Source organism: Thunnus maccoyii, chromosome 18 (assembly GCF_910596095.1).
Source record: "Thunnus maccoyii chromosome 18, fThuMac1.1, whole genome shotgun sequence".
Taxonomy (NCBI): domain Eukaryota; kingdom Metazoa; phylum Chordata; class Actinopteri; order Scombriformes; family Scombridae; genus Thunnus; species Thunnus maccoyii.
This window is the reverse complement of record NC_056550.1, coordinates 12,501,497-12,511,493: the sequence shown is the minus strand read 5'-3', so window position 1 is coordinate 12,511,493 and position 9,997 is coordinate 12,501,497. Positions and strand designations below refer to the sequence as shown.

General features: G+C 39.2%; 1 protein-coding gene across 2 annotated transcripts; it reads right to left on the bottom strand.

Annotated features, from left to right (window-relative positions):
- Positions 1-1,228: 1,228 nt before the first annotated feature.
- On the bottom strand, positions 1,229-5,612 carry LOC121883747 (trichohyalin-like). Of its 2 annotated transcripts, none has more exons than XM_042392219.1 (2): positions 5,528-5,612; positions 1,229-4,697 (listed from the first exon to the last, which is right to left on the bottom strand). In XM_042392219.1, exon 2 carries the CDS (start codon positions 3,068-3,070, stop codon positions 1,718-1,720), a length of 1,353 nt encoding a protein of 450 aa, XP_042248153.1. In that variant the 5' UTR covers positions 3,071-4,697; positions 5,528-5,612; the 3' UTR covers positions 1,229-1,717. The 2 variants fall into 2 exon arrangements, with proteins under 2 accessions (XP_042248153.1, XP_042248152.1); XM_042392218.1 differs by lacking the exon at positions 5,528-5,612 and adding an exon at positions 5,179-5,263.
- Positions 5,613-9,997: the final 4,385 nt, after the last annotated feature.

Here is a 9,997-nt window from a genome sequence, read left to right as displayed (position 1 = left end):
CTATGCATTTATTTGTGCTTTGTGTTTTACAAGTTACGTAACCTGACATTTATCTGAAAACAGTTGTGAGACGCAACAATGCGTCAGCCAGAACATTATCCCTGCCATGGATATGTCTGACTTCCACATTGAAGGCCTGCAGTCGCAAACTCCAACTTATCGGACGCCTATTCATGTTCCGCATTCTATGCACAAATACGAGTGGATTATGACCTGTATACACAACCACAGCAGCACTAGACGAGCCGACATAAACCTCGAAATGTTCTAGAGCCATGACAAGCGCCAATGCTTCTTTTTCAATGGTCGAGTACCATTTCTGATGGGAAATCAGAAATGGTAGATCATTTTTGACCCTCACACCTTTCCATCTATAAATATATTTATTTTTACACATAGTCTAGATTAATCTAAAAAATAAGAAATTGGGTGCTGTACCCCATCAGAACCATGAGACTACAGTAGAGAAATTTTTATAGAATCCATAGCTAAATAACGGCGAAGCTTAGTGCAGGTGGTTGGAACAGGAAATGCCATAATACACTCCACCTGACCTCCCCCCACCGCCTCTCCAAGATAGGTCACTGTGTCCTGCCCAAACTCACATTTAGACAGGTTCACAGTCAAACCCACCTCCTTCAGACTGCAAAACACTGCACACAGATGCTCCAGATGTTCAACCTATAACTCAGAACAGACAACCAATCATTGACAGAAAGACAGACAAGTGAGAACGACATTCACCAAACGCTAAAAAGTGGCTGGCACATTACGCATGCCAAATGCCATAACTGTATATTAGAGAAAGTCATCAGATGTAACAAACGCAAAGATCTCCTTCGCCCCCTCAGTCAGTGGGGACTTGCCAATATCCCATCATTAGGTCTAACTGAGTAACAAACCTGGCTCCCCCCTAACATGATCTACACAATCTTCCATCCTTGGAAGAGTATCACAGTCCGGTTTTGTTACCCCATTCACTTTTCGAAAATCCGTACGGAAGCAATCTTCACTATGAGCCTTATCAGCAACAGCTTTTTTGATCATAATTCTTCCGTTCTCCTTCAATTATTCCCTTCCATGATCACCGGTGGTTTGAGGGACACCAGCAGCGCTCCTGTTACTTCTCTCTTTTAAAAATAAAAACCACTTGATAAAGTGAAACTAAAATACATAGAATGCACACTGAATAATAATCAAAACATAAAATATAACAAGTTAATATAAAAACAAGTTAAAGCATACAATACGTAGATTGTATAAAATAAAATAAAATATGACATTTTAAAAGAAGCGCAGTTGAGTATAAGTGCAAGGCTGACTACATTAAACAGCAGTAGAGGGCAAGTGCAAAGCGTTAAATGCCTGGGTAAAGAGACGGGTTTTAAACTTTCTTTTTAAAGAATCTAGTGAGCTGGCTTCCCTGACATCTATGGGCAGAGTATTGATAGTTTGGGGGTGTAACTGACAAAGGCGGTGTCACCGATCTTCTTTCGGCTGTTGCTGGGAACCTCTAATAACTAAACGAATTATGATTGATAATTTAAGAGTGTCGAATATACCTAGCCAGTATGTGTTTGGAATGTGGGAGGAAACCTGAATACCATGAGTAAACCCACAAATGGGATGAAAAAGCACTCCTCAATGTAAGTAAATGAAAGTAGGGTGGGGTGGAAAGGAAAAAGGGAGAAGGTCCATGTCCATAGATATTGAACCTCTATCTTGCATTTCGAATTGGTGGTAAGCGAGGGATGGTGGATAATACTCTAGAGTCCCGCTCGAGTTTAGGGAGGACAGGTGTGGAAGATAAACCGGTCTGTCTAAGATCTATTATTGTGGTCTGCTCATATTTAACATTACTCCTGTAGCATTCCTGTCGCTGTTTAATTGTCTGAGCACCGGAGTATCTGTGCAATGGCCCCCTGATATCTGCAGGGAGGTAGTTAGGCCCCTCCCTTCTAAAAATTGGACTAAACCCTCCTCTCTCTGCATTTTGTGCAGCTAAGGTGTGCTTAACTGCACTGGAAATGGGAGGGAGGCAGTCTGATCCCATGCTAACTTTATCAATCTCTCTATAACCCAGCTGCAACTTGTTCCGCTCCTGACACAGTTTAACAAACTTGGTTTTAGCAGTACCCAGTTTGGGTAATGCCTCACCGTTGTTCGCTGTAATACAACCAGGCACCTCTCTATTAAACAAACCTAGCCCTCCTTTTCTCACAGCTGGCAAGACCGGCTTGCTCTGAAGAGTAAGGAGTTCCCGCTGAATGTATTGCTGATGTTTCTTTTCCCTCTCAGCAATCTGTTCAGTGTTTTTCACTGCATTGTCATGTTCCTCCTTTTTCTGCTGCTGATACCGGGAACGTTGTTCAGCTGCTAAAGAGGCATTGAAACTCTGTAATTTGATATTTTCCTCTCTTATCCTCTGAGTCTTCAATTGTTCGCGTTTAATAAGCAACCTGTCAGACTGTTTCTGAACCTGAAGCCAGTCCCGGCTGCTCTGGAGCTCTGCATTCCTGCGCTGCTCTCTCTCCTTGATCTGCTCCTTACGGTGAGCTGAGATGGACTCCAGTAAAGCAGCCTTCTTCTCCCTCTCTTTCTGCTGCCTTTCCAGTTCAGCGCGTCGCCTAGCCTCATCTGATTTACACCTCTGCTCCTCCCTCAGAGCTGCAGAGAGAGCCTGCTCCCTGTTAATAGCTGTCAGTCTCTCCCTAACTATCTCCTGTTGGTTTTGGAGCCTCCTAAACCTATACTGCTCAGGTTTTCTCTGCTGCAGCTTGTTCTCAATTTCTAAATTCCCAATTTTATCCCTCTGTCTCTGTGTCTCATGATCCCACTGTAAATGGGTCCTGATATCACTGCTGAGACACTCCTCTTTGGCCCGCTGAATGTTTTTTGCCTCCTGCGCCCTCTGCCATCGGACCTTGAGGAGTTTACCCTCCCCTGTATATCTTTTTTGCAGACCATGTCTGTCTGCCTCTCCACATCCGTACTGTTCGGCTGCCTGCAGTGAGTATTGAATCCCAACCCACTCAGCCCTGGACGAAATACCGACTTTTCTCGAAGCCATTCTATCTGTCTATCTGTCTCGCACTTTGGTTGTGTCACGTTAGCTGTGTGAGTTCGAATTCTCCCTCCAGTCTCTAACCTGTTAGAGATTCCAGACTTGCTGGTACAACCATCAAAAGAACACTGAAACATCAAAGCCTTCTAAAAACTTTGGTCTTTCTGACATCATCACATTCTGCTCCTTTGATCTTGAGTTTGTATTAGTGACATCATCAATCTTCACACACTTATTTGTGACATCACATGTAAGCTGTTTTTTTCCACAAACTTTAATTTTAAAAAACCTTTATTAACAAAACAGATTTACAATCTGACATCTTAGCTTGAAAAAACATTTCAAGATTCAGACTGAGACCTGTTTGCCATTTGCACAAGCGCAGGATACATGCACAGTGGAATTCTTGTGCAGTTCACTCAGTCAGGTTAAAAAAGAAACAATTTTACAATAAATTAAATTTAGATTAAATTTAAAAAAATAAAAGTTACTTTTTTTTTTAATTAAAAGAATAGCAAGGTCTGTGAGATATTACGTCATTTACAACAGTTTTTACAGCACTCAAACAATTATTTACAGAACTTCCAGTGAAGTACAGAACAGCAGTTGGAAGGCAGTATTGCACAAACCTCTTCCACTGATATTGCTGTCTTTCAGGGGCTATAGTGGGCTTACATGTTCAAATGATGTTTCTTTTCTTCTTCTTGTCTCGTGCAATTAGTTGCTGAACAAACCACACACACACAAACGGGTCAGTGACGTGACGCACTGATTTTTTGTTCCAGGAGAAATTACTATTACACACTTGGATTAAATAAGGTTGGTATTGTATATATTCATTAATCTCACGTCACATTTCCTCCTCACTATTCATATTTGCATGAAAAATACAAAATTGACTGACTTTTATACCATTAAAGTGGAAAAATGTCGTACGGTAAAACGGCAGTCACTTGATGTCAAAGAAGACAACTTCATTTAAAATGATTAAAAATATGTAAAAATCATCCACTTTTGTCTGTAGCATATTTTTTAAAATGTACAGAAAAGCACTGTTAAGTATTAATAGGATAAATCTTGAAGAAATGTCTTTAATATCTAAAACACTTTGTTCCGCAAGGACAGATTTCCCTCAATGTCATTCGGTAAAACAAATTTTGGAAGCCATTTTGAATTGTAGATAAATGACTCGTGTCATGTGACATGTGATGACATCACTCAGAAGACCCCTGACGACCACCAGAGTTGGAGGTAAGTTCAAAATTCATATTATTAAAATATAAACATATTTATTTCAATTCTTGCAGGTATCGACAAATGCAGCAAGCTGGGTAATATGAATATCAACCCATCAAACACTTGACCACATCTGCAGCCACAAAAAGAAGAGAACAGTGGAGGCTCAACCAGAGGAAATGTAGGGAAAGACAGCGACAGGCAGAAGCTGTGATGAACCTCACGCCACTATCAGTGGATTTGTTTGCAGAGCCTTTTCAAGTTGACCATCCTGGAACTCCTCAGCACTCCTCATCACCACAGTCACCGCAACACTCTGCACCACTAGGGCCGTCACAACACTCTGCACCTGGTGAGACAGCATTATCTTGGGAGGGACCATCTTCATCTTCCACCCCTTCACATGGAAGCAAGAAAAATAGCTCCCGTCAGAAATCAGAAAATCGTGTTAGGAAATTGAGAGAAGAAATTGGGCAGTTAAAAAAGGACATTTTGAGAGAAAAAAGAAGAGCTGACAGGTTCCGCAAGAGCTTAAAGAAACTTAAGAATACAAACTTCAAGGCAGCTAGAAAAAAGAAAGTGGAAAAAGTTTTCAGGAAAGGTACACAAAGACGACGCAGTGTGGTCCTATCATTTGGGGGGAAGTCGAAGACAAGCAACAGTCCACACATGCAGGGTCTACACTGCAGAAAGATCAAAAGCTTATGCTACCATTTCCACTTCTCTCAGACATGATGAGCGGGCAGTATGGGCACACTTGAAGCCTGTGTTGGATGAAATACAGTCAAATGCACCAATATCTACAGTGCACTTCATGAGTGATGGCCCTCTGACACAATATAGAAATAAGAAAAATTTCTTCTTGATGTCAACCTTACCTTTCATGCGTGGTATTGAGGCTGTCACATGGAACTTCTCAGAGAAGTCCCATGGAAAGGGTGCACCAGATGGTATTGGTGGTTCATTAAAGAGAAAAGCAGATGCATTTGTCCAGCAAGGAGGGGATATTCAGCACCCAGAGGAATTGTTTTCCTTTCTGGAAAAGTCCAATTCTGACATAAAACTCTACTGGGTAACAGAAGAGGGCATTGCTAGGGTGGATGAGGCTGTGCCCACTGCCTTGCCAATAGTCAAAGGCACCTTGGGCATTCACCAAGTGATTACAGACACCCCTGGAAAGATCTCTCACAGAGAGCTGTCCTGTTTTTGTAAGCGTTTTGGAGTTACCTGCGAATGTGAGCCACCCATGGTCTTCGATTTTAACTCCGAAAAAGCATCCTGCACCACCAATCAAGAACAGGAAGACATGGCTGGAAAGATGGTCATTGTGTCTTATGATGACAAGCCTTTCGTGGGGCAGGTACTGAAGATTGTTGGTGAAGAAATTGAGGTCTCTTGTATGCAACAGTCTGGGGGGAAGAATTGCTTTGTGTGGCCCCAAATTCCAGATGTGATCTTTTACTTTCAATCAGATGTGAAAGCTGTCATCTCAGAACCAGAGCCATCAACCAGTCGAAGCTCAAGATTGTCAGCTGAGGACTGGGAAAGATTCTTATCTGTCTGAAGAAAACAACAGTGACCAGCATCAGGGGGAGGGCGTTAGAAGACAGATATTTTATACACACTGTACTGATTTCAGCTTACCATGACAGATTTGTTTTAATAATTGTTCAAGTGATAGATTACAGTTATAGGGGTTAGGCAAAGTGTTACGTTTTTTTCTATGACTAAATGAATTCTGAGAATTAGTATTAGAGATTAGAACTGTTCGTAAGGTTTAGATATAAATGTTACTGTGCTGTTTTTAACTCACTGTTATGTTTGGAATCAAACTGTGTTGTTTTACCAAATAAGAAAGTTAATGCTCTTTTTAAATTGACTAGTGGTAAAAATCAAATTTTAAATTGGATTTGCTTGTTCATATATTGTATAAGACCTCAAACTGACAATGCATTCATTCTTGTATGAAACAAGAAAACTGTTGCAAGACATTTTAATGTCATTAAAAGGTTTACTTTGGAGGCCCTGTGTATCTTTTGCATTATTCAGAAGTAGCCAACTTAACTTATTAGGTATACTGTATGTGCCATGGTATTTTGCAGTTGTGCTATGTCATGCGGTAAAACAAAATGTCATATGGTAAAACACTTAATTTTGAAATAAATATACAAATGAGTACAATAAATGAGTTTATGAATGAGCATAATGAAGAAGAGCTATAAAAGTATGCCTGATTTTAAAGCACTATGAATGACATTTTTCAGGGGTCTTTACAGATAAATGCATTAAAATGTCATATATCGTAGCCTTTTACAAGGGGCATTAAAAAATGAAAAATACACTTGCGGATTCACACATAAAAAACTGAAACTAACACATTACTTCAATTTTATTTTTTTGCTATTTTGATATTCTAAAATGTCCCTGACCCAAACACACTGTTAATAGTTTACACAATATAAAATTACAGTATGATTAACCAATTAACATTATCTTATAAATTATTAGATTTAAGTTACATGTTAAATGATGTTGATTTAAGGCTTCTTGTTGTCTGGTTGAATTGGTTGCTGAATTTGTTGAATTTGTTGTTTAAGTTATGCAGGGAAATGTTTACAATGATTTACATTGTTTTCAAATCAATTAAATTTAGCTTTCTACAAATTTACCAGAGTTGTGTCTATCAATCCTCATGTGTTTTAACATTTCAGTTGTGCACAGCCATTTTGGACCCCTGCCAAGTCACTTAATATACGCAATTATCGATTAAAAAATGTAGAAATGCTTAAAAATGATAAATAGTAAATAAATAATAATAATTGATGGTCATTCATCAATAATGTGTGTTTTTATAATAATAGAAAAGACTCTTTCTTGCCTGTCCGGGATACCGTGGGTAGAAAAGCGCAGCCATCCGAATATCCGTGAGGCCTCATTGTAATCCGGATAGCGAATGTACCCACTATTTTATCCAAAAATTTCTCCCAAACAATTGGCCCAAACTGTGTCAATCAAACTTTGGTATGCATGTAAGACCTTCCTCCAGAGACAGATAGCCAATCATGCTTATCTAGCTGCACATTGATATCTTATGGGACTTTTTACTGTGCTTAGTGTGTTTAGTTTCCGGAACACTGTGAATCTACGTTATATTTTGGTGAGGGAAAAACTGGCATGGCCATTTTCAAAGGGGTCTCTTGACTTCTCACCTCAAGATATCAGAATGAAAACGGGTTCTATGGGCACCTAAGAGTCTCCCCTTTACAAACATGCCCACTTTATGCTAATCCCATGCAGTTTTGGGCAAAAACCATGCAATTGTTTGCATGCAGTATAATGTGTTATTTTCGTGTTTTATTTCATGGATTCAATGAGCCCAGTTGTATTAATGTGATGATGTTAGTCCTCATAGTAGCCATTTCATTGTAGTGAGACCATTTTTTCAAACATGAGCTCACGATAAAATGATCTATTGTGACCTCTAGGATAATCACAGCCTCATAAAACTTTACAACCACAAACTAGAGACCTAGGGTATTCAGACAATGTATGGCTTTGCTAGGTGTATTGACAATAAAGGGGTTTCTGAGCAATTTCCAGAACGTAAGTGTTCACCATCCAATCACTGTAAAAAAGCCATTTTTACAGAAATCTCCAAATGTCAAAAGTTTTTGATGTTGCTGCAGCAAATTTGCTGCAACAAAATTAGTTTATTAAGAGAAAAACTTGACACACAGTGCTGAGCTGCATCTCATATTACATCTTCACGTTCCCAGCTTTCAGCTGACGTATACCACTTCTATGTGACATATACTGTTGACATGCTAGGGTTATGTTATTTGCAATATGATGAAGTTCAGGATGGGATGTTGAAGCCAGGACTGTTTAAGGCTGATAGCTAGTGCAGCTCCTCTGGTAAACACAGCTGCCTCATCAGCTCTGGCTCCAGCAGCAGCTCAGCACTGACCGGACAGATTCAGCTCGACAAAGACATGAACTGTTCTGTTAAATTCTTGTTTCTAATGTTTTTAACTTCCAAATCTCGAAACCTTGAATTGAAAAGTAACGTCTGACGAGTGTTTATCGTTCGTTAGGCAGCACAACTAACCTGTAAAACTACTAGCTGACAACAGATAATGCTAACGTTAGTTAGCTAACACTGTTGGCATCCTGTTTTGGAAACGCAGTTACTGTTTGAAACAGCATGACGTTAAGTAAGTTGTTACGTAACGCAAGATCCATGTATCTAGTTGTATAACTTTGTGACTTTCTGTTTGCTCAGGTAAAACATTTATATTTTTTATTCTTGGGTGTTGTTATGTAGCTGTTATTTTTATTTATGTATTATTTAATGTGATCTAAATATTTTTATCTCCCCCTGCATATGCATCAACCCTGATGGAATCTTTGAAGGAGGACTACTCGAGGTCAACATTGACTCTACAAGAAAGCAGTGCTGCCCTGTCCTCCACTCGCAACAGAGTCGCTTTCCAGATCCTGCCACCAGATCACCAAACACAATGCAGTTGGCCTGTAACCTGCACAGCTTTGACAATTTAACACAGGACTGAGTGTAAAACCCAGCATGATGTTGCGGTTCTCAGTTTGCAGTTTGACATTAATGCAAGTCAGATTAATTCTACAATTCATATTTATACATAATATAACTAATAACATAATATAGCTTTGGTGGTATCCACTCTCTGCTTTCTAGTGGTTTTAAAAGTGGTAAATTGGTATTTTTTCATTTGACCATGTTTGAGATGCATCCAGCTACATCATTTAAAAACTTACACTCAGTATGTTTGTGTGTTTTGTGATTATAGTCAAAAATAGATGTAGTATATTTCATACCAGTGTTTTATAGATTAGTGGTTTTCTACTGTGTTAACAGACTTATTGATCAGTTTGATGGTGATAGTAACTTACAAGTTAGTGTTTTGAATTTTGTTGGTGGGATTAAACCTTGGTTTACATATGTATTACATGCATAAATGCTTTAGTTTAGTCGATGCAGTTGGAGAATATTACAATGCACTAATAATTTTATTTATATAGGTTTGTTAGTATTAGCTGCTGATGCCTGCAGGCCTTAGCCAGCAATGCAGCATCTATTTGTTATACATGAAGCTGCTCTTAAGTGCATAAAATGTTTAAATACATCCAAACACTTGGTTGTTCTTATGATTACTTTTATTAATTGTCACCTCAATGAGGCCATTGAAACCTTTTGTAATGTCTTCTGTTGTTCCATTAAAAGCTTAGATTAGAAACATCTCTCTTTATCTACCTCTCTCAACTTTCTTTATCTGTCTCTCTCTCCTGTGCGGTAGCGCTGTAAACGTCGTGAGGAGTTAAATCAGACACCGCAACATGTAACTGACCTAACAAGCTGATCTTTGTGCATCAGTGTCTGTTGTGGGTAGGTATCTTGCTATCAGACAGTCACTACTGATGCTGGTACTGTCTCACTAGTGTGAGATGAAACAACACTGTGTTACGTGCTGCACTGGTTCTCACGCTGTAAGTTATGGTATAACTGAATTTCTGGCCAATGACCATTATTTCTCTTAATCCGTGTTTGTTTCTGATCCTTTTTGACATTTTAGCAGGATCAAAATTGTGCATTTGTAGTCCGTCATATGCGTATGAATAAACATTTACAACCTCTTCAGTGTCAAAGCCAGCCCTGAGATC